At 43.8% G+C, this 24,701-nt stretch overlaps 1 protein-coding gene across 1 annotated transcript; it reads left to right on the forward strand.

The window, feature by feature from the left end:
- Positions 1 to 365: 365 nt before the first annotated feature.
- NCAPD3 (non-SMC condensin II complex, subunit D3) lies at positions 366 to 24,669 on the forward strand (the record flags this gene model as incomplete). The annotated part of the gene is made up of 33 exons (XM_010181408.1): positions 366 to 528; positions 769 to 947; positions 1,491 to 1,673; positions 1,867 to 1,928; positions 2,186 to 2,276; positions 3,106 to 3,239; positions 3,942 to 4,014; positions 4,331 to 4,456; positions 4,634 to 4,883; positions 5,395 to 5,457; positions 5,632 to 5,715; positions 7,784 to 7,857; positions 8,652 to 8,786; positions 9,510 to 9,730; positions 11,148 to 11,339; positions 11,669 to 11,766; positions 11,901 to 12,016; positions 13,365 to 13,472; positions 13,888 to 14,002; positions 14,098 to 14,205; positions 15,235 to 15,473; positions 16,196 to 16,275; positions 17,045 to 17,182; positions 17,520 to 17,653; positions 17,795 to 17,994; positions 18,585 to 18,695; positions 19,121 to 19,276; positions 20,069 to 20,238; positions 20,476 to 20,615; positions 20,742 to 20,819; positions 24,230 to 24,304; positions 24,409 to 24,469; positions 24,558 to 24,669. Coding segments are annotated over 33 exons (4,269 nt in total), but the record flags the coding sequence as incomplete, so codon positions are not given.
- Positions 24,670 to 24,701: the final 32 nt, after the last annotated feature.

Here is a 24,701-nt window from a genome sequence, read left to right on the forward strand (position 1 = left end):
GGACCAGGAGAACAGAGAGGTGAGGCCAGTGGCACTGGGTCACATCCAGCTTGACGAAGATGCTGGTCCTGTGCTTTCCAGTTACTTAATTTTGCCAAATATTCTAAGACTGTCCAGAACTATTCTTGCCATATGTGCTGGGATGCTTCAGAGGGATGCTATTCCCAGGTTTAAAAACATATATATAATATAAATGATATATAGTAGTATATATTCTAACATAATTATTAGAGCCTATTAAAAATATATGATACAATACATATATAGGGGTTGCAGTGGCAACTGTCAAAATGTGAATAGTAGCTACTTGTAGGGAACTATGTTATTGTGGGATTTCTCACTATTACTCCTATATTTTGTTTCAGAATGTCTGGGCCTTGTTTGCTGAGAACAGTTTCCCTCCTAACGCTTTTGTGGCTGTGTTGCACCACTTCGTCCAAGCGGGCCAGCATAAAAGAGCTGATGCGCAGCAGAGGGTTTACGCCCTGCACGCGGCTGGCTTGTACTTCTTACTGATGGAAATCCCAGGTGAGTGGCAGGACGTGCCTCTTTATTGCTGGAGAAAACATCATTCGGGTAAAATGAGCTTTCATTTATAAGAATCCCAGGTGGAGCACGCGATGGCTTTTGAACTGTTCGCTTGATCTCCCTGAAGCCCTTGGACAGCCGTCTGTTTAGCTGTCAAAGCCAATGGAGAGATGGCAAGATGATTTGATGCTCTCTCTGTATTTCGTCTGGAAGATTTCTGATGTTGTCTTTTCTGGGCAGGCAGCATAGCTAACCAGCTGTTCCATCAAGTGATGTTTGATAAATGCCTTCAGACCCTGACCAAAAGTTGGCCTCAAGAAGCAGATCTGATGAGGAAAAGAAAGAAGACGAACACTCAAAGCTCTCAGAACAGCACAAGAAGAAACAGAAAGAAGGGAAAACCGTGCAGGAGTAGCAGTGTAAGATGTTTGTGTCATCTCTTCAGATATAAATCTCTCTTAATATGCAAGTTGTTGGCAAGCTATTTCACTCCTAGGTCAGTCTGATCCTCTTCCTCTTTTTGACCCTTTTGTAGTTATTAACCTTTTATACAGCTCTGCTCTTCATCCTCTACCTATTACTAAGAATTTTAGAGGTCTGATGATTCAACATTAGCTGCTGACTAATAGAAAAATATACAGCTTATTTCTCTGTGGCATATTGTTAAGAAAGATTAGTAACAGAGGGAGAAACTGATTTATATCAGCTTCTTCAAGAGACCTTCAAGTTAGCTTGCAAATGGCATTTGAGTTTCCTTGCCAACTTACTGATGGGAAGTTAAGGGCTAAAATGCTTTGGTGAGCTGTACTCAGCTGCTTGTTCTAATGTTTGTATGGATTTTTTTAAATGGGACTGAGGATTATGCAGCAGAAATCCTGAGAGAGCATTGATGCCACAGGAAATCAGAGATCAGGCAGTGCTGTGGGACAGGGTGATGCTTTGTCTGTCTTCTACCAATACAGATAGACGAGATACTGGAAGAGGAGGAGGATGAAGAGGATGAAGATCGTGAAAATGTTTACTTTTCAACCGACGATCTTCTTCAAGTTCGCAACGCGATCTTCCTCCTTTTGAAAAACTTCTTAAGACTTCTACCCAAGTTCTCCCTAAAAGAAAAGCCTCATTGTGTGCAGAACTGCCTGCAGGTAATGAGATTCAACTCAAGGAGCCTTATGTCCCCTAACACAATGCAGAGCCCTCCCCAGCCTGTGGGCTCTAGGGCCTTCTTACATTCTGCTTGAAGGGGGAGATAGGGTGATTTGAAAGTTAGCCTCAAGTTCAGACCTGCACGTCTTCCCCTCTGGCGAACTGACTAAGCTTGGCTTTCTTTCCTTGCAGATCTTTGTTGAACTGACAAACTTGGAGCCAGTGGTGCACGAGTTCGAGTTTTCAGCAGCAATGTGAGCAAATGGTTCTTCATGTTTATATACAATGCTTTAAGCAAGTAAAGCGCTTGATGCTTTTGTTGTTATTATCCTGTATATACACAAGTGAAAGCAATGATTTCTTTCACTAAAGATAACTAGAACGTGTTCCACCTAGCCAACAGTAAACAACATTTAGTACATAGTGAGTGTTTTCCAGTCAATGAGTATGTTTAGTTGTAGTAAGTATTTCCCTGAGACTTGAAGACATCTCTTTGCCTTGTATTGCTTAGGAATGTTAACAAAGCCAAGTATGTTCCTGAGCTGGCCTATCATGGACTGCGGTTGCTGTGTTCCCCTCTACATGAAACAGAAGAAAATAAGGTTGGACAACATCTTTAAAATTCTCACTGATGGATTGAATAGGAGTAGTTGTTTCTTTCCTTCTCTGCATACCGCTTTTGCCTGATGTTTTTTACTTATTACATCAGTTTTATTTATTTATTTCTGATTTATTTTCTCTGTGTGTGTGCGTGTCTTTGGTGGGTCAGAGGAAAGCAGCTTTCTTCCACTCCAGTCCTTATTTGACTTGTGTGATGATGCATTTCATGATCATTGCATTCTGTGCTCTGGTGACTCCTGTGGCAAATGAATCGACAGCAGAGCACGGCTACAGTGGCACTGGATCTCTAGATCTGAAAGAGAATTCCAGGTTACTGCATTTGTCTGGAGTTTCCCTGTTCCCTGCTAGGTGGAGCTCCAGCACTGCTTGGGAGCTGCTGTGGCGCTGAGCTGCAGCAGTGAAGCATGATGGGGCAGTGCTGTGCACAGATGATGGTAAGCAGGGCTGATTCTCATTCAGAGAAGATCCTGTCACCGTGGAACATCCAGTTCGGCCAGAAACGCGTCTGCAGCTTTACATTTTTATTTCGTTAAATTTTCAAGGGCAATGCGTCATCTCCCAGTCACCTGTGTTTGCAAGTCTCTCTAAACCCATCTGAACTTGGTTGGAGCTAGCAAGCCAGGGCATTAGCAGCTGTCTAGTCAGGAAAGCCTGAAGCTTACTACTCGCTTACCTGACATATATCTGAGTGTCTGCCCGGCTTTAGCAGCTTCAGAGCTGTGTGTTTCAGCCTCCTTGGTTTCTAAGTGCAACACAAGCTTTTCAGAATGTCTTATGCGCATGAACCTGACAATAACCTTTTCTTTCCAGGTTCTTCATCGTGTCTTCCAGCAAATCCTCAATGTCATTCTCATGCTGGAAAGTGGCGCGAGTTCCAAACGCTCGGTCCTTGCAATCACGTCGGCTGTGATCGGTGCCAGGAATCTGGCTGTGAAGTTCATCAGGTGAAGTACAGAGCTCTGGCACTACCCTTCCTGGGTATGTCTGCTCTTTCTCCTGGCATGTCTTTGCTGTGCTGTTTAGTTGATAAAGGGAGGAGACAAACTGGCACTGACTGAGGTTGTTTGTGCAAATGAGGTTTAATTAAAATGTCTGTGATGGGAATTTACTGAACTTGCTGACGGAAGAGAAGGAAGGTGCTGTTTGACAGAAAAATGGCAATGAGTGAAGGGATCTACCTTCTCTATTTTGCTTTGTGTCAGTCTTTCAGGTCTTGCAGTTTACTACAAAGTATTGTAAAAGAAATAAAAGATTAATATGGAGCTCATTTCTCCTTAGATCTTTGCTTTCTCCTGCTCAAAGATAAGTTTTGTCTATATTTATTATTCCCCTGTGTGGGGATCCACATTGGAAAGTGTAGTTTGTGCAGAGATCCCCAGACAACATATAGTAAGTAGACAAAATAAAGAAGCTTTTCATGTTGTCCTTCTTTTAGTATTGAAGAAACATTTTTGGCCTGCAAAGTCAGGTTAATGTAGAAAGTAAGTAAGTCTGCTCTCTGACCATATCCTGTTGCACCAGTGCTTGTGATTCCGAAACACACACTTGTCCTGACTTTTGAAATGTATTCCAAAAGGAATGTTCTTTAACTTGATTTTTGCTCTAAAACCAGCCTTATTAAAACAGCATCCTTTTCTTCTGTGCAGTTCTCTAGTAGATGAGCTGAAAGAAGAGGTTTTTCCTGTTCTTCGAGTATTACTGCAACACATCTGCACCAAGGTATGCCAAGCTTTGTTGCATCTTGAGGTGTAGAACTTACGTGTGGATACACTGCTGTATCTGTCATAGTCAGAAAATGCATTTTCACAACGTTTTGTAAGGATTGAAAGCATTTTAATCATTTACAAATCTCTTGACAGCCTGATTGTGCTGAAGTAGTGACCAAGGAAGCTGTGAATATTCTCCCACTCATTGCTGAATGTGATCCTATCGCCCCATGAAATAAAAAATATTTATCTTAAGCCCTGAAATGCCATTCCAGCTTCTAGAGCACAGTGTCAAAATATCATATCGTGCGACTGGCCTTGTTTTTCAGGTCCCTGATAAGACTGATTATCGCACATATGCCGCACAGGCCTTGGTGAATTTGCTGATCAAACTCCCTTGTAAAGAGTTTGCTGACTTCATCGCTTGGCTTTATAAATACTCACGCAACACTAAAGTAAGTTGATGTGCCAGGGTTCAGATACAGCAGTATTCTGAGGATGAAGGGCTCAATATCAGTAGTGAACAGCACTGTTGTTGTTAGGGATACCCAGAGGTGGGTAAACTGGGTAGGCAATGCCTGTGTCTGTGCTCACACTGACAGAGCACCTCGTGCGCTTTTTCTTCCAAACAGACTGCGTACAGAGTGTTTGCTCTCGATGTAGCTGTAGCCTTGTTGGATGTGCCAGAGAGGAACTCGGACAGCTCCTTGTCCCTGGATCAGCAGAAGTTCCTAAAGCATAAGTTTTTAGTGCAGGTCATGGTGTTTGGACGGTGTTCAGACAAAGCACCTGCGGTCCGTAGCAAAGCTTTAAGTAGCTTTGCCCACTGTCTCGAAATGAAAGATGCTTCTACCTCGGAGACCATCCAGGACTTACTACAGAGCTGTAAGTATTCCGGATGGATTAGGTATTTCTTGAACTTTCTGGGGAATAATTACTGAGAAATGCGAGAACTGCTTGTCAGGAACTTAAAAACCTGCACATGGTTTCCTTGTGTATTGCGCCATAATGAGAAGTAATAGATGAGTCTTGTTACTCGTGAAGCCTTCTATTTGGAAGGGATTTATTCTTGGATATTGATTCTAAATAGATTTCTCCGTGAGATAACTTTGAAGGATATTTACAGATGACTGAAATTGCTCATTAAAGAAGAAAAGTTCATTCTTGCCTGACAGTAGATTTAATCTCGAGTTGCCTTTTCCTTCTGCTGAGTTGTTTTGTTCGTGATTGGCATTCTGCACTCCCTCAGGTGTGGTAAAGGCCAGATGGCACAATTCAGAAGTATGCACATAGCATCCTACGGTTAGATTACTTGCCTGCAAAAATTTGGAATGACAGCATATCCGGAATTAAAATACTTTGTTTAATTTCTTTTTTAATTTCTTTTTGGCAGCCTCTGACCACACAGAGTTGGAAGCAAACACAAACACTGCGAGTTCGACAGTCAGTGCAGAAGGTATAGAGTCATTCCCCTATAGTAAGACTCAGGCTTTTCTTGGCATGCCATTCTCTAAATATATACTTATCTGTAAAGCTTAGGGCATGCATGGGGCTCTCTCTTTAACAGTGAACCATCTTGCTGGGTGAACATACGCCTTTTTTATTCTTCAGTTTTTCACTTTCCTTTCAGCTATGTCCAGCCATCCACTGAAGACCTTACCGACTTTCAAAACTATTGAGTTGACAGACAGCAGTGATACTGCTGTGCTTGATGGTAAGTCAGAATTACACGAGCCTTTTCAGAGAACTTTTCAAAACTTAATTGAAATTAGACTTTCTGAAGCGTATTCGTTGTCCGTTTTTCAAGGAAAGTGGAGACAGCTTTCTGTAGAGCTGTTAAAAAACACTTCTGGGTGATGAAGGGGGTGGAAGTGCCAGCCAGGAAGAAATACTATTTCCACTCAAGTCTAAAAAAATACATTTAATCTTAAAATACCGATATTCGTTCGTACTAATGTGATGGCAACACTTGTTGAAAAGCAGGTAATTTATTCTTTCCAAAAAAGGATGGCAGTTGATGTAGGATGCGATACTTGTAACTCCATAAATTTAAAGGTAATTAAATCTCTTGGTCCAGTGCACAAAGACCTAATATATTTTTGGTACATAAAGCACAGCACCTTCCACTGGCACTGTTATGTAGGAAAGCATTCCCTTCTCTGCAGCATCAGGTATTGGCTGGAGTTGAAAGCAAAGTGTGAGGTTAAATGGGCTGATGTGGGATGGCAAGCAGCTATTTCTAATTTGTTGATAGCATGAGATCAGCGTGTAAGGTGGCTTTTGAGGCCATGATGTTCCTCCTGTGAGTCTCTTCCTTTCTTTTCCTCTTCCATGTGAAAGCTTTTCTTCCCAACCTTTAGGCCTCTGCCAGTATCTTTGCTTTCAGTTCTTGCTGCTCACCTCTCTTGAACTGCTGACAATTCAATTCCCTGGCTGGTTCACATCCTGCGTTTGTGTCTTTGTCACACGTCTCATGCTGCTCTTCACATGAATCTCTCTCCCTATCTCCATGAGCCAGGCTCCAGTCTTCTCCATTGAGAGCTTTCTTTTACAACATTTCACTGATAAATTTCATTAATCTGCTTTCTCCGATAGAAACGTCCTCCGGGACACGTCAGGTATTGTGTATTCCCTGTTCAGTTGCTGACTCCTTGTGGCAGAGGATGCCTGGTTTTGCATCTGATACCCAGCTGAGCATATACTTGGCACTTGGCAAAACAAATTAAGAGAAGGATTGGATGAAAAAGGCCTGTCTGGAGCTCAGGAGGAGAGCTGAAATACAGGCCCCTCTGAGCCAGTCAAGGTGCATTAGCAAAGCTGTCTGGCACACGCTTGTGGTTTGGCTTGTGCCTGTGCTAATTTTGCACTTCTACAAGCAGCTCGCATTTTAGAAGCGAAATAAATCTTCGCTGAGGATAGCCAGAACGTGCTAAATGCACAAGGGCAAAGATGAGAAGGGCAGGGATAATCTGCAGGGTGCACTGCAGAGTTACCACTGCCCAGCAGTATAACAACATTTATGTTCCCTTGATAGTTCTCAGTCATTTAGAACTTGGGTTCTTTGTTTGGTTGGTGATTTGTTTGGCTTTTTTTCCCCCCCTCTTTTCTATGTCACTGGGAGGAAAATCAATGTCAGCTGGCAAAGCGTGATTATTTTAGCAGATCTGATCACCTTCACAAGAGCTGGGCTATTTCCATGACAAAATCTTGCAATGAAAAGGTTCTGCCAAGCTGCTATCAGGAGGAAGATGCAATCTTCAGTTAGCTGCCTGTTAAGAAAGCGCAGATCAAAGTCCCTTAGCTTCCCTTGGTAAAAATACATTTCCAAACTACTTTTGCTTAGTTCCCTGTGACTAATCCTGTTTCTTAATGGCAACAGAGTGGATCTCCACATTAATTGCTCTAAATAGCAGATCTCCAAGTTTGGCATGTATTTGGGAAATGTTAATGCTGTAACAAATCTAACAAACAGCAATAAATAGGAACCTTACAAGCAGTGGTAAAATGCTTGAAATCAGTATTGCCAGCTTGTCTGTAGTCCATCTGAATGAGTCAAAAGGTGAGAAATAGTGGCTCTGTGTATCTAGTTGTATTAACTATCATCTCAGTTATGCATTTTTGCTGAGAACGTGCAGCAATAAGTATGAATATGCCTATGAAAAGTAAAATCTGAGGCCTAACATGACATTTGGGGAGGGGAAACGTGTTCTGGTGTCACTGTAGACTCATGGTGCCGCTACATAGCAGTGTTGGTAATTTCTTTGTATCGTGGTTTTGGATAGGAAAAGAAGTCATGGCCCTGCTGAGGCTGAGAGCTTGTGATGAGAAGCCCAACGTGAGGAAATCTGCTCTCCAGGTACGGTGTTTTTCCCCCTTCTCCAAAAGGTCTTGCTTGCTAATTCCTGATAAGTAAATAACGCAGGCATGATGATGGAAAATTTTTCTAGTACTCTTGCTGGCATTCTCTTATTCCGTCATTTAGACAGAGAGGCTCTTTTTCAAATGTCAATAGGCATTTCAATTAAGTGACTTCCTTAGAAATTGAAGCGTATTAGCTGCTTAGTTTGTTCTGACCTTGTTAACAAAGAGCTTAGGTTATATCCAGCCTCTTTGGAAAGAATGCGTTGCCTTGCTCGCTGCTCAGTGTTTTTAATGAAGTCATTAGCTTTTAAAGAGGGATGCTTCAATGAAAACTTCATCGGTTTAAAGACCCCGCGTCTGCTGTTGACTGCCTTCCTCCCTTGGTCCTTCTCACCCCAGCTCTTCCCCCTCAGTTCACGCGCTGATTTGAGCTGTAAAGTGAAGGCTTTGCAGTTAATTTGTTTTGAAGCTTTTTAAGACAGAGAAAAATCCCCCCTTCCCTCTTACCAGGTAAAAGATAGGATTCATACAAAGGCCACGTTATTTTCAAGGGGAAATTGTGACATTGACTCTATCCAAACGTTGTTATCAAATCAGAATGACTGCAAGGGTGCTTTCATTCTACGTCTGCGGTTGTGCTCGGCGCTCATAAATTGTTCATGTGATTTTTCCCTCTCGGTGAGATAAATTAATCCGTAGTTAAAGCTGGTAGGGGGTAGATTGTATTTTTGATTTGCTACCCGACGCGCGTGGCCTGTGTTTCCAGCGCAGCTCTGATGTGACTCGCAGGTCCTTATGAACATCCTGAAGCACAAAGTGATCCCTTGCACCGCAGAAGATTTGTCCACGCTGCAGGATCGGTGCCGGGACCCCGCGGTTTCGGTGCGGAAGCAGGCCTTGCAGTCCGTAACGGAGCTCCTTGTGGTGAGAACAAGATCGGGAGCCCTTGGGCAGACCTGAGCTGAGCAAACTGGGGCTTAAAAGGAGGAGGAAGCAGACCAATGTGGTACACATCAGTTCATTCAGTGGATTTCATTTCAGGACTGTGTTTTAATTTCTTTCCTTGCCTTTTGACTTGGAAGTCATGACTCATTCTTATACATACTTGTGATTTATGTAGGATGATTCCAACTGGTGGAAACGTTTCTTTGCCTGGCTGTTGATTTATGTGTCACGGAGAAAATGTTTATGTTGCTGGCCTTCTCAAGTTAAAAAAACCACCTGAATCACTTTACTAAGATGTAATGTGCAGATGATAGCACAGCAATATTTTCCCTTCTTTTCTATTTATTCACAGAGGGTTAGTAACTTAGGCTTGGAGCACAGGGTTTATATTAAGCAAAGCTCTTTTTTTTTTTTGTGCTGCGTGTTAAATCATCTGCTGTACGGCTTTATTGCAGCACTGTTATAATTATTTATAGGCCTTCAAAACAAAGTATTACAGTACTTTAGCAGAAGCACCAGGTAGTTTGATCATTGATATGTCAAGGAGATACGGGTTACCTCATCTCATGTGCTGCCACATTGCAGTATGCTGGGCTTTATTAAAAGTTGTTTCCAAAGTTAGTAGTTGAATCTGGAGGTTTCTAGGCTGATCTTACCCATGCAGATAGGATCCTAGAAATGATTGAGATGTGTTTCTCTCAGGCTCAGCACGATAACGTCCTAATACAGAAGGCCTGGTTAAACGGAGTGGTGCCTGTTGTGATGGACGGTGAAAATACTGTCCAAGAAAAGGCCTTGGATTGCCTTGAACAGGTCTTGTTGCAACACATCAAGCATTGCAACAAATCCAGGAGTGAAGCTGAAAAGCAGGCTCTAGCGTGGGACCTCCTCACCCTCTTGACTTCAGAATGCCGGGAGCTGAAGTAAGTGCATTTGTCCCTTCATTGCTGGCTCTGCTGGCTTTTCCATAGCCCCATCGGGTGTTTTTATTGCCTTTTTTATGTTAGCATTCAGGCATGAAATCCAGATATGTTTTTTTTTTACTTTTAATCCCGTTAGAATACGCAACTTTTCCCTTACAGAAGGAAATTGCCCGTTGACTGGAGGACTAAGATAAGAGTACGAGTCGATCCTCTCGGCGCTCATTCACTGTGTGGCCACAGACCATTAGGTGTCATAGTTTACATCTTGTTTAAATGCATGTGCTGTCTGTTGTGCAAGGACAAGGAGCTAAATGTATTGGGGTTTATTGTAAAGCTATTTGAATTGTCTGCTTGAAGCAGTCAGTATAAGTGGATGTTACTGCTAGAGATGGAAACCATCGTGTTGTGAAGGGCATGTGTTGCCCTGCCAGTTCCTGGGACAGAGGAGCTGTCGAGCATGGACAAGTTGGCAGCTGGTGAGGAGAGCACAGTTCTCCTTTGCATCGAGTATTTTCATTTGCTGCTCTTGTTACCTGTGCTCTCTCCCTGAACTTGGCTGTTCACGTACAGGAGTGTTGCATGCTGTTCTCGATGTGTTGATAGCAGCATGAATATTTAAGTCAAATGGAGGTGTTCTGATGACAGAAGTAAGAGAAGATATATAAAGAAAGGAGAACGTTGGCTTTTATTAATGCTGATGTACAATATGTTACTTGTCTTATGACAAATAGAACTATTCTGCCTTTTGCAGAACAGTGTGGGAAGAAGCAGGAGAAATGGGATGACACACAGTATGACAAGGACACAACATTGATTAAAGACAGCTGTATGTTTATTAGTCAACAGGGCATAATAGCTTAGAAATAGAAAATGAGATACTGGTTGTGCTTCCTTGCCAATCTGCAGAGCTGTCAGTGTTCTAATTTGGGCTATTTTAGAACATAGTTTGCAGTTTCGTGGCACCTTCTTCATGACCCTGATAAATCTCGAAACTCTTTCAACGTGAAGTAGGTAACTAGGGTTAAACAGAAAAATGAGCAAATTACAGTGCCCTAACATCACTGCATCCTGTCCTGTTGAGGATATTAAATAACAACTACTAGAAATCTTGTGTTATAGATTGCTGAAATTGTATTTTCTTGATTTGTTATGTTACCAGTCTGACTGACATACAGCACTACACCCATGCTTGTATGCCAGGTCTGTAGTGCATCAGTTACGAACCAAAAGACTAAAAATATTGCTATTAAAATATCTAGTAGGAATCCTGTTGTATTCTGAGTAGTGGGAATGCCAAGCAATAGCAGCTTTGTTGTGTTGCCCAGTGCATCCTGGACAGAGAAGTTGTATTTTACTGCCAGTGCCCAAGACCACATGTTTTGCTTCCTTTAACTTTTCTTTCCTTTCTTCCTCGTAGCCGTTACTTGAACAAAGCTTTTCATATCTGGTCCAAACAGAATAAGTTCACCTCTACTTTCATCAGTAATGTCATGTCTCATGTGGAAACGGAGCACGCTGAAGCAGCTTGGATGTTGCTTGCGAAGGTGTCCGGTTCTTCACCCAAGCTGAATTACTCGGAGATCATTGAACCCTGGGTCAATGGCAACAGGTATCTGCGTGCTTTGAACTCCATCCTCCATTCTGCAGGAAAGAGATGATGGTGAAAAGGAGGAACAAAGCAAGTGAGCGCTTCTGTCCTTCCACTGGCAGAGTGCTTTTTAGCTGCTTAGTTCATAGGTCTTTATAGGTTCTGCAGCAAGGAGGCAAGCAATGCCCTGCAGATTAGTGCAGTAACCAACTCTTCTCGTAAGCTTTTTGAGTTTTCATTTGCTTTGACAGCTCTGCCTTAATAATGCATGCCCCAGATGAAAAGATTTTTCTGCTGTGATTTGGTGATGTTCCTTAGTGTTAATGTGAGTTTGTCTGCTCGCTTTTCAGGCAGCAGAACACGAGCGCCGATACTACAGGACATGTGCTGTGTGTCATCGGTCATGTTGCAAAGCACCTCCCTAAAAGCACCTGTGAGAGGCTGGTTGGTGAGTGGCCCTGAGAAACTGCAGAGGGGGAGGGAGTCACGGTTCATGCCTCGCATCTTAACGGTTATTTCTGCTCCATAAGCAGTCGATAAGCCTAGAAAACGCTCACGTGATGTGTGTGCTCTCCTTTTCAGGTAATATCAACAGCTTGCTGAAGGAGCCTCAATGTCCCTTGGAGGTGATTGGCCCAGCTGTAGAAACTCTGCAGAAGCTGTGCCGTGCATATGCAGATGTGCCGGAGGAGGCACAGGTGTGACTTAAAATACATCTTTTAAAATAGCTTGTTTCACACTTAGGAGGGCTGTCTCTGCCCCCAGTCTGTTGGTTGATCAGCTCCCTAAGCGAAGGAGCTGACTCCAGCAGCTCGAGTCTGCTCAGCTCTCTTACTTGCTTCGCTGCAGTTGTGCTGGAAAGCATCCTGTAGCTAAGGATGGACTTGAAAGAAATCTTCTGAAATACCTTGCATTTGCCTTCTGTAAAAGTTCACAGGATTCCTAGAGGAGACCCATTGCTGTGCTGTTACTATATCAGCTATTTCTCAGGCTTGGTCCAGTTCAAAGCTGTAGGTTTGTACTATAAGCTCTGATTACTACATCAGAGCTACTGTAGATACATATATTTCCTAGACCCCTTTCTAAAGGACCAAAACGAGAGATCAAACAAGAACTTAACACATCATTTGCACATTTCTTTTTTCTGCCCCTGTTTTTTTCACACCCTAGCTTTGTTCTACTTCTGTAGTGAGAAGGTGAGCTATCTTTGGCTGGTAAAATAGATATCTCAGCCTAAGCACAGTCACAGAGAAGCTAAAACTGATGCAGGCCTCTCTTGCTAATGATTTCTCTTTGTGTATATGTTACGTTTCTCTTTCAATATTGATGGCAGCTATTTTGTAATCGGTATCCCAATAAAGTTTAATGTGCAAAACTGCACACTCTGTGTTTCAGAAGCCAGGATGGATTGATGGTCTCTGGTTTTTTTTAAATTGACAGTCAGAAAACCCTCCCTTGTAGGAACAGTCATCACAGTGTGTTGGCTTATAACCAAATGCAGAAGTTTCTGTACATTGGTCATTTCAGCAGTTCCAACAGCTGCCGTGTATTTAGTTTCTTACGTTACCAGTTTTAGGTGGTAGAAAAAGAGAAATGATGCTTTATTTTCATCATAATCTGGTAAATTAAAACCTTTTCTTGTTTCCCCTCGGAATTTGCATTGTATTTTCATTTGGGTGGAGCTGCATTTTCCAAACAACGTTTAACAATTCATGCAGACAACCTCGAATGTGTTGGATATATGCGGAACAGTCGCTGAAGTCCTTTTTTGTTTAAATCCGTGTGATTTCTATAATGAAGTAAATGTAGGCCTTCAGATCATTAAAAGTCAGATTCTTCAAGGTGTTTTGACACTTGCACACATCCTTTGATGCGCAGGAAGAATTTTAAAGCTCTAAGGCACCGTCTGATTGATTTCAATAGGACCTAGATTATTAAAAGCATATGAAGAGTTTAAGATCAGGGATTCATGCGTGGAGAGATATTACAGCTACATTTTGTTTAATTAATAAATTGCTGAATTAATTTTGTTTAATTATGGAACAGAAGCTGCTCAACCAGGTGTGTGGAGATTTAGTATCCACCTGCGAAAGCTATATTTCAAATATAGTCCTCAAAGAGAATGGAGCAGAGCAGCTGCAAGAAGATCTCTTGGTAAGTTTGGGTCCCTTCACAGGTTGGTCAAAGGATGTAGGTGTACATGAAACTGGTTTTTCTTAAAGTTCATGCCAATAACTGTGTTACATAGGAAAATACTGATGTGCACACCTTGTGTGTATAATGAAATCTGGTATTGACAAGCCTCAGAGCATACAACACTTTTATACATCAGCAGCTGCTTTAAGGATATGTTACCCCATGTATTTGAAATAAAATGGCATGTTTTTTCTTAGCTTTTCCACTCATAGTTCTTAGATGAGCTGTTTGGGAAACAATTCTGTAAAAAGCACAGAGTGCTTTGAGGAGCATTTCAGTGTTGGTGGATGTGTGGAGGTTATAGTGCATTAAGCACGCACACCATTCGTGTTTCGGAGGTTCACCTTCTGTTCTCTCTGTTGCTTGTCTGCAGGTGAGACACCTCTTCATCTTGGGTGAAGCTGCACAGATGTGTCCAGCCAAAGTGGGGAAACGCATCTTTCTTTTGGTTCAGTCCATTCTGGCTTCTTCTGTCCACGAGGACCAACGTGAGGCTCTTTTCCTACTGCCTTGAATTCTGCATTTACAGACAACACTCTTTACCAGAAAAGCACGTTTTCATTCCTGACCTGTTCCTTCCTAGTGTCTGGTTCTCCAGATGGTGAGGAAACTCCAGCTTCTCAACCACTGTCCCAGTTCAGAGGATCAGCTATGCCTTCAGTGATCAGAGCTCATGCATTCATTACTCTAGGTAAGTGCTATCCTGCAGATGAAACGTGCCCCATGTATCCAATTCCCACCCTTTCTGGTTAAAGCTGGGCTCAAAAGCTGTGTCAGCAATAACTAATAGCCACAGCGCTCAATGTTGGCGTCGCCTCGGCTCATAGCTTTTAGCAGTGCCAATATCCATGGTAACAAGTTGCACAAACCATAAAAATACTGGCACGTGACTGCCTCTCAAGGTGGTTAATGCATTAATAGTGATCAGCAATTAGCAACGGCCTGCAGAGTTGTGCTGTCCTTGTACTCGGGAGTTGGTTGCTGTCTGGCTGAGGGATCAAACTACAAAGGTGCTCAACAGAGGATGAAGAACACTCGGAGCTCTTGGTGCAGTTTAGAGCAGAATGACTGCACGTCATTACTTGTTCTCCTCAGCATGAATGAAGAGCTTAATCGTGATAGGAGCCTGCCCAAATCTACATCTCCAGCATGATGGAGAGCACTCAGTGGAAGTGCTGGTTGTGTAGTACCTCCATAGTTAAGAAGTCTCCTCTCTTTCAAATAAACAGTATTATTTTTTTCCTTAACTGCTTTGGAAAGCTTAATACTTTTGTATTAAGTTAGAAACCTGTGTTTCTAACACAGGTTGGAAACAGTTAAGGAGAAGTAACGTTAGAATGCAGGCTATTTTATTTTAAGTTGGTTTAGTGATGCTTTTAGAGGTGGGTGTCTCCCTGCTATGCCTATGACAGCTGGGGCTGTTCTTTTTAGCTGCTTTGAATAATACCCTGTACACAGAAATAGTTCGCTGTGAAGGAGGGAATTTGGCACAGAGACCCACACTATATAGGTCTAAGAGGAGTTTGGAAGAACTCCTTGAAGCATCATTTCTTTGAGAGAGAGTGCAGATTGCTCATCAAGTTTCAGCAGGCGATTCTTGTTTATTCCCCTGTTTACTTTCCAATTCCTGTCTTGGCTCAAAGGAGGCAGTTAGCTGAGCTGTGGTGGTTAGGAAGAAGAATATATTCACAGCACTGACAGTCTCATCCCTGTTCCACAGGTAAATTGTGTTTACAGCATGAGGATCTGGCGAAGAAATCCGTTGCGGCTCTGGCGCGAGAGCTGGAGGTGTCGCAGGATGTGGCCGTGCGCAATAACGTTGTCATTGTTCTGTGCGACCTGTGCATCCGCTACACGTCCATGACGGACAGATACATCCCCAACATTTCCTTGTGTCTGAAGGACCCAGATCCCTTCATCCGGAAGCAGACACTGATCCTGCTTACCAGCCTTCTGCAGGTAAAGACAGGTCCGCCTCAAGCACCTCTGTTGTGCTGAATACTGGCGACCTGTCCAGTGTGTGCACTGCTTATACTTTGATTAATCCACACTTAATCGAGAAGATTTTAAACTATGTATTTTGTTACTGCTTTTTTTTTTCCCCCTAGCTAAGCAAAAATCATATCAAGGACACTTAACGCAGTTGGATAACGAGATTATTTTTAGTCATTTCTTACCTCTTTTCTTGTCTTCCCTTTGTTTCTCACTTCAATTTCACTCCTATACAAATGAATCTAACAAGCATCACAGCATCTTTTTCTCTATTGTCTCTGCTCATTGTTGTAAAGATGTAGATGTTGAGAGGCTCAAGATGTTTCCTCTCCTCCTGTTCCTATGAAGCCAACCAAGGCAGATTTGGAGTGCATCTGGCTCTGAGAACAGTGTTGAAGAGCCTGTGTGCCTCACGTATGCCACATTTTTCATGCTTCTGCTTTTTTATTGATACCCGTGGTAAAGCTGGATGCTTGCTGCTGTGCTGTTTATGTTGTTTAAAGCATCCTCCAAAACATAGTCTTCTGGAGATTTTATTTTGTGCACCTCCAGCTGCAGTTGTGTAGCTCGCTCATTTGCTTGACATCCGTTCTGCCAGGCTCCAGTATCGTCTTGCCTGCGGTCTGAAGGTTCGCATCAGGTCTTTCCTGATTCAGGTTGATAATTTCTCGTCTGCTGGTTTCTTACAGGAGGAGTTTGTGAAATGGAAAGACTGTCTCTTCTTCCATTTCATCAGTGTCTTGGTGGATCCGAACCCAGATATTGCCAGGTAAAATACTCGTCTGTAAAATAATGAAGGAATTTGTGTTCTTGGCTGTCTTCAAAGCATGCGGCTCTGCTCTATTTTTGACTGTCAGTTATCCAGAAAGAAAGGAATTTTCGGAGCCAACCTTCATGAAATCTTCCTCGTGGTTTTCTAACAGGCACTGTCTTGAGTGCTGGTTTTGTTTTCTAGGAATAGGATTAAATACTCTCTTTTTTCTGGCATGCCTTCTCTTTTTAAGCCTACTACCACATTTTGTAGTACTTTGGCATGTAAGAGGAGTTGTGCACACTGGTTTTAAGTGCATGTTTATGGAGCTTGTATAGGTTTCAAAGTCTCAAGCTGCTCTGTTACATGAGAAACGAGAGTGGGGCAGGTTCCTGAGGATGCAGAGGAGGCTTGGACAGCTTGCTCTTTGCTTCTACCTGAAGCAGTCCATCTGAAGATTGGTGTTTCCAGGCCCATCAACCTATCAGTGCTTACTAGAGCACATTCACACTTTCCTTTCTTTTCAGTGAGTTTCTAATATGTAAAAATGTCTTTCCAGTAGATGGTGACATTGCAACATCACGTTCCTAGAGCTTTAGCTAAGGAGAACAGTGCTGTGTCTTTGGGAGCCCTTTTCTTTGCATCTGCATTCAGTGACTGCATCCAGACTAAAACACGTTCTTCAGGTCTGGGGTTGACTTGCAGCTCTTGCAGGACTTGTGGTGATTAACATTTTGCGAAGTACTGTTGTACAAAGCACAAAGTTCTTCCTTTTCCTCTTTTCCAGGTTCGGAGAGTTCTGCTTGGTGCATCTCTTGCTGAAGAGGAATCCAGTGATGTTCTCCCAGCACTTCATCGAGTGCATCTTCCATTTCAATAGCTATGAGAAACACGAGAAGTACAACAGGTTCCCCCAGAACGCACGGTCAGTGGAGCACATTTGTATCTCCTTAGTGCTAAATGACGAGCTGTCTGGCCACGCAGCTTTTGGTTGCAGCAAAGCGCTCCTGGCGTTTTATAATTATGTATGCAGTAGGGGGGAAACAGCCAGGGGAAACAGTGTTAAATTAAGAGTGTCCTGCTTCCCCTTGCCACTTCTGGGAGGACTTCTGCATGTCATTTCTGGGAGTGTGTGGTATGCTAACAGGTTTATGGGTCTTGGAAGTGACATTCAGATATCCCTTGCTGATTTAAAGTCTTATTATTTCTGTGAGTTTGCATAATGTGACTTGGCCCTTGTAAGATGTCTTGCTCTACCGCAGGGCGAGGAATCTCTTCTCTCTGAAGGGAAAAGATAACAGAGAGAAAAGGATGCGTATCTACAAGTTCCTGCTAGACCACTTTACAGATGAGCAGAGGTTCATCATTACAACAAAGATCAGCCAAAGCATCCTAGGTAAGGGTCTGTCATTAAAAATCTGGCAAACAAAGAGCTGGTATCTATGTAAAGCCATTAGGTTCTCAATCCAGCCGTGTTATCTTCCTGTCTTTGCTGTTTCCACTAAAATACCTCTTATTTCTTCCCTGTGTGCTTCAGCATGCTTTGTGGATAATATCCTGCCATTGGACATGGAAGCCAATGAGCTGCTCTCGGATACGTTTGCAGTCCTTAGCTGCAAAGAAATCAAGCTGTCAACCGTGAGATCAACACCCGACGAGGACATGCAGCCTGATGAAGATGAAGTGGCAATGGCCAATGCCGTCATGCAGGCAGCTCAAAAAAAGCTCATCTCACAGGTGAATGGCACTCGATCTGGTGTGGGAAGAGGGCTGGCCACCGTACTGGGAGGAATTCTGCCTTGCTGCGACAGAGAAACTGGTGCAAAAATCATCCAAGCAACACAGGGATGCCAATGGCACCCTGTGCCTGTAGGCTGCTGTTCAGGCTCTATCTGTGGGTCCACCGTGATCTGAGGGCACCTGTGCAACCTCTCGTGTGTTGCGAAATCCAAACACGAAAGCTAAACTTGTGAAGGTTGCTTGTATTTGAGAGCTCATTTGGAGTGATCGGAAATGCATTTCCTCTGAAGTCAGTGAGGCCACGCAAGGCTTAATTTGTTCCACAGATCTCTTATTGGTAAAACATTTGAGTGGAGCAATGTTTTTTTTCGGTGCACCTTTTGGCAATTTGCCTTTAATGTGAGAACTGACTGAATTAGTGATGTATCTTAAAAGCCTCCACTTAGGTTAAAAGCCCATGTACATGCAAGCGCAGGCTTAATTGCGGTAATTCCCTTGCTATGGAGCAACTTAGGCCATTCATCCAACCGCAGAGTGGCTTCTCCTTCATTGCATCGTTTAACCGTTCGTGCCCTTTTCAAACCAAGGTTCAAAAGAAGAACTTCATCGAAAATATCATCCCGATAATCACATCACTGAAGTCTTTAATGGAGCAGAAGAGGATCCCAGCTCTTAGGGACCTCATGAACTACCTACGGGTAAGAGGAAGTGTTTTCTTGTTGTTTGGTTTGAGATTTTTCCCTCTCTTGAGTTAATGTGTTAGATGTGCAAGCGGTAATGGATCGGACAGCCTTCTCAGAAGGAAATGTAGAAGGCATATGATGTTGTGACACAGCCACTGTTTTAAATAATGTGGGAGGTGGACGGATTTTTAGATAAGGATCTCACAGCGCGTTACGTGTGAGCCTCCTCAGTGGAACGTGGGCAGACAGCTTGAACGCTGGAAAGCTTTTTCATAATCCGAAGTACAAATTGGAATCGAAATTCTTAGTCTGTTAAAAACACCTCTGCTCTACCAACTGGTATTTCCTTTTGCACTTAAGCAGCTGTGATCTGAATGGAGACATGAATCAGTAGTCAGGAGAGATTTCTGAAAGAGTTTAAACATTCCTTATTGCTCCAGGAAGTGATGCAAGATTACCGAAACGAAATCAAAGACTTCTTTGCGGTGGACAAGCAGCTGGCAGCCGAGCTGGAGTATGACATGAAGAAATACCAAGAGCAGCTGGCCATGGAGAAGGAGTCAGACCGAGAGCAGGTCTCAGCAGCGCAGACAGAGGTTGTTGGTGCCATTAACTCCATATCTATCTGTCTATCTATCTATCTATCTATCTATCTATCTATCTATCTATTCTGTCTCCTCTGCTAAAGCTTGTGTACACAAAACATCCAGGCTCTGTCTGTCTGTGGACCTTGTTACAGCACTTTTAACAGAATGGTTATGTCGTATTCTCATACATCTTTGCATTGGCTTTGGTTTCAGAGGCATTTAAGATGCTTGCAATGACAACAAACAAGCCATTATCATAAAAATAATTCAATTTAAAGGGAAAACTCATTTGCCACTGGCTGTGCTCACATGGTATATTGCTCTCTGTTCTCGGAGTGATAAAGATGATAAACAGGTCAAAAAGAAAAGGGTTAATTTTGTTTGACTTTAGCTGTATACAGAGTGGAAGCTTACATCTGTTCTGGTTATGCAGATCCTCTTTCAAAGTCAGTACAAAGAAATAATATGTGCCTGGGCCAACTGTCCTGAAGTATTTTAGGTACCCACCTTAAGATGAGATGACTTCTACCCTGGAAGTACCTTTCTCTCTCTACTGACTTTAAAAGAGCACCTATATATAGACCTCCAAACTAGGACATATGTATCCCATCAAAACTTCCTGTTCGCCTCTAGTTAAAATTTAGGCCAATAAATTCTTTCTCCCTGGCACCCCTTTACATCCATCACACAAAGGGCAGTTCCTAATCACCCAGCATGTAGGTGTAAGCATCTTGTATTGGGGGTTTCCTACATTTGTATCCACTGTTTGACATATATTGGTTTTTTCCCTGTTTTCTGTAGCAAGCTCCGTCTCTGGAGAGAGCTGCACCTTCTCCTGGCTGGAATAATAATGCACAGTCCCCTGTTGGGGCCAGACAGCCCTCATCACGCAGATCAAGTCCTTCCTCTGTGCCTTCTGAGTTCATTACACCTACTGCTGATGTTCTGAAACAGCCGTTACTCAGCCGCAGGTATGGGTTTCTGTTTATATCATTAGTTATGATATTTCGTGGGGCTGTTGCTTTGCTTATCCACTTCTTGCTTAGCGGTATGAAGCTCACCAATGTTGCAGTATGGTTTTCCCCATTGCATTTGCTGCCTAAGATCATAAGGGATTGGGCTTAAGGTCTCTCTCGTTACGTGCATCTCATCTGGGCTAGCGGGAGGAAATCACGTCACTGTTTCTGTCATGGGTTTTTGCCCTGTAGGGCTGCATCCTTGAGCACAGTTGCCATCCTGAACTCTGCCAGGAAAGCCATGGAAGCCAGAAACAAGCAACGCAGCAAGAGTTTTGGAGGAAATTCGTCGACTGTGCCACTTCCATCGAGCGCAGCTGGCAGCAAGCGAGGTAGGAAGCTTGCTGCAAACTGAGCTGCCATTGGACTAGACCTAGTTGACACAGCCTGGTTGCTAGACCCTTGAGGTTTCTGACTGAATACATTTCTATTCTTAATTATTTCCTTCTTATTTCTAGTATCCTTTCACAGCCTGAACCAAGAGTCTACCGGAGAAAACATTGCTGTGGTGGGCCGTGCAATCAGCACGCCAGAACGTAAGTATATCCCAAAGGAACCATTTCCAAATTGGGCTGAGCACTCGTTCTCTGAGAGAGGTAGCAGTGCATGGCCCCCCTGAAGAGCAGAGAAAATCAGTCATTGATAGCTATAGATTTTTTTGTATTTACCTAAATGGCTGTAGTAAATAAGAACCATTCTGAAATTGAAGGTCTCAGATGGATGATGTATGTGGGAAAGGAGAGTCCAATACAGTCTCAATTTACAGAATCACACAGAATCACAGAGCGTTAGGGATTGGAAGGGACCTCCAAAGCTCATCCAGTCCAATCCCCCTGCCGGAGCAGGAACACCCAGATGAGGTTACACAGGAAGGCGTCCAGGCGGGTTTTGAATGTCTGCAGAGAAGGAGACTCCACAACCTCTCTGGGCAGCCTGGGCCAGGGCTCTGTCACCCTCACTGAGAAGAAGTTTCTTCTCCAATTGAAGTGGAACCTCCTGTGTTCCAGTTTGTGCCCATTACCCCTTGTCCTATCATTGTTTGTCACCGAGAAGAGCCTGGCTCCATCCTCGTGACACTCACCCTTTAAATATTTATAAACATGAATGAGGTCTCCCCTCAGTCTCCTCTTCTGCAAACTAAAGAGCCCCAGCTCCCTCAGCCGCTCCTCAGAAGGGAGATGCTCCACTCCCTTGATCATCTTTGTAGCCCTACGCTGGACTCTCTCCAGCAGTTCCTGTCCTTCTTGAACTGAGGGGCCCAGAACTGGACGCAATATTCCAGATGCGGTCTCACCAGGGCAGAGTAGAGGGGGAGGAGAACCTCTCTCGACCTAATTTACACTATAGGATTGAGTCAGTGCAGGAGAGCTTTTATTTTGGGCTGCTGAAGTAACAGAGCTACTGCCCTCTCTTTGTTCATCAGCTCTGGGGTGCTGAGGAGGCATCTTGTCACGGCTGCTTAATAGGATGCGTTGCGTGAACTGTGCAAGATTCAGTTGCATTGAGACTCTTTCTCCCCTTGTTTCTGGAAGCATAACTTAGTGTTTTAAGGCTGAATTACAGAACTCTGCTGTGGAGGGAAATACTCACGGTCTGGTCCTTTTCAGCTCTAAGACAGGAGGTTTGTGTTGTCCAAACAAAGGATTTTAGGTGAGCTCCAACCTGCTTCTAGAGCAGGCAGTGAGCTGTGACAGTTGCAAGAGAACAGAGAGATCTGCTCAAGGGGGATTAATAACCTGCACAGTTATTTCTGAGTGTGTGTGTGTGTGTTCTAGCCTAAGAACTGAACTGAGCATTCGAGAAGGAATGATTGGGTTTTGTTTTACTCTGCTGTGGAAGTTAAAGTAAAAACACACAGAGAAGAATCTCTAATACACAGACTGGGAGAGTCTGCTGTGCTTACATCCACTGCAGCCGAATTGCCACCTCACAAACCCGACCTTCAGAAGTTCGGTGTTAGTGGAATGCTTTCTGACAGCCCTGAAGCATTCTGCAGTGTTGGTTTCTACACACGCAAGAGGCAATTACAGTGAAACACAAACGCAGCTGAGTTCCAGCAGTAGATTCCCTTCCCTTATGTCAATTTGCCACTGAACTCCTTTAGGGCATTTCCGTTGCAGTGTGAGTTGTGAGCGCGATGGAGAGTTCGGTCAGGAGTGGAGGTGAGCGTCTGACAGGGCAGCTCTCATTAGGCAGCTGTGAAATGTTGCGGGGAGGGGTGGATGTCCCCAAAACACAGCTGTCTGACTGCACTCTGCCTGTATCTGTGCAAGCCCCTGACCTGCACGCACACAGCAGAGCAAAGGACGCGTAGCCAATACGGCAGTCGGCTGTGCAGTCTGCAAATACCTGACATCCGCGAGCAGGCAGGAGCAAACCAGCGGCACTGATGTGCATCCACTGGAAAATCTGACCCTTCTCTTCCCTGGATGCTCCGCTGCTTGGCTAGATTTGTCTGCCTCGATGTTTTCCCTTCGCTGCCTGAGCAACAAGCAACGGTCTTTGCTTAAAAAAACTGGGGGATATGTTTTTAGAGGGCAGAAATTTTCAAGCGCCGTATCTGTGTCTGGAAGCTTGCGCGGCTGTTTCTCATAAGCACCATATGGTGAAAAGGGAGGCAGAACGTTAATCTGCAGTGGTGCTAGGGCTGAATTCCTGCTTTGCTTCGAGGCAGCACGTGTCCTTCGGTGGGGAGACAAACTGTACGGAGTTAGCGTGTGCTGAGCCATCTGCGTGGTGGCGCTGGGTCTTGCAGGCTGATAGACCATCAAAAGAAAACATGTTTATTTCTCTGGTATAGTGCTCAAACGCTATTGGAGATGCAGTTCTTGGTAAACAGTTTTGTACTTGGGAAGTTAAGAGCAGCTGTCTCTTCTCTTTACCTCATTTGACTGCTCTGTCAGTCTCTGCTGTCTGTGTCTCCTCAACTCCTTGTTACTTTGAGAATGGCTGAGTGGGTCTGGGCAAGTGTGGGTTGCTTCACTGTGGTACATAAACACGTGTTGTGAAGATACCACCTGTGATTGCGTGGCAAGTCCTATTTGATGGCCGTTCTTTACCGTTTCCATCCTTCCTTTCACACAAACTTCTCATTAACCAAGTTAACTTGTTAAGGCACACGCTGCACTCGCAGGTCAGTCTTGAGAGATACAGAGGCCAGCTAAGGCAAAGAGATCAAGTCGGATTTCCACTACAACCTCCAGTGATTCCCTTCCAGGCCAGCGCTGTAGTTAAAGAGCAAACCCAGTAGAGAGAAGTCCTTTTAGCAGAGTTTCCAACTCCTGCTCTATAAAGCACTTTCTACCTTAATTCCTTGTGAAAGGTTCTGCGAAACAAAGAGCATAAAACAGAGCGTTGAGTAAAGTAAAATCTGAATATTGTGACATCTCTCCTGAGATAAATGACAGGAAAGAGACAGCTGACAACTACGGCCTATTCAGGCAAGCTAAATTCTACCTAACTTCCTTGTCAAGCGATGCCTCTTGTCTGGCTGCAGGCAGCTCCTCAAGGAACGGCTGTTCAGGTCCTTTGTCACTTTTCAGGGGCCACACATTCAGGGGCAAAGCAGCTGGTGTGAATCTAACGTGGTGGTGTGAAAGATGGCAAGGCTGCAGTGAAAGGTGTGGCTCTCCCACCCAGGTAGGACAAGGAGCCGCACGACTGAGGCCCCATATTCCAGTTCATTTCCTCCACATAAAGGAAGGCTGCAAGTCTGGAGCGTGAAGCTGATGTGCACAGATGGCCCATCAGATTCAGCGTGTGTAGTTTTGAGGCTGGATGGGAGACACTGAGATCTGCTGGGCTGGAAAACGAGAGATGTGAGATGTGGATGTGCTTGCAATTAACTGGATGTACTCACTCAGTGACACTCGAGTCTCCTGCTACAGCATGCCTTGCCCTCTGGCTGTGTCACAAGCTGACTGCTAATACGTGCTTATTCTTTCAGAGACCATTAATGACTTGACTTTCGGTGCCGGGGTCAGTTACATCAGCTTGGCGCACACACCCGGTTCAACTGCAGGCAAGTTACCTTTGTGATTCGAACTTGAGGGGGAGGAAAACAACCCCAAATGATCAAATCCGTGACTTTTTTTTAAAATATGAAAATATATGTATTATTTGCAGAGAAGAAAAAGGCTGAGGACAAGCCCAAAGATATTATCTGCTTGTCATCACCAGAGCAACTGTAAGTTCAACACGATCTGAAACAGCAATCGCAGTGAGGAAGACTGGCCAAGTGCTTTGAAATAAATGCTCTTTCTTCTTCCTTCTAGCCCGTCCTTGTCACGGGAGTGGAAAGTGGAGTCCCCAGCAAGGGAAAAAAGCAGCCAACGTGCCCCTCTGAGACGGTCCCAGCGGAGAACGCCACTGAAACCAGACAACTGATCCTTTCGTTGGACTTTTGTACAGAGTCATCG

This window comes from Mesitornis unicolor, unplaced genomic scaffold (assembly GCF_000695765.1).
Source record: "Mesitornis unicolor isolate BGI_N332 unplaced genomic scaffold, ASM69576v1 scaffold15933, whole genome shotgun sequence".
Lineage (NCBI taxonomy): Eukaryota > Metazoa > Chordata > Aves > Mesitornithiformes > Mesitornithidae > Mesitornis > Mesitornis unicolor.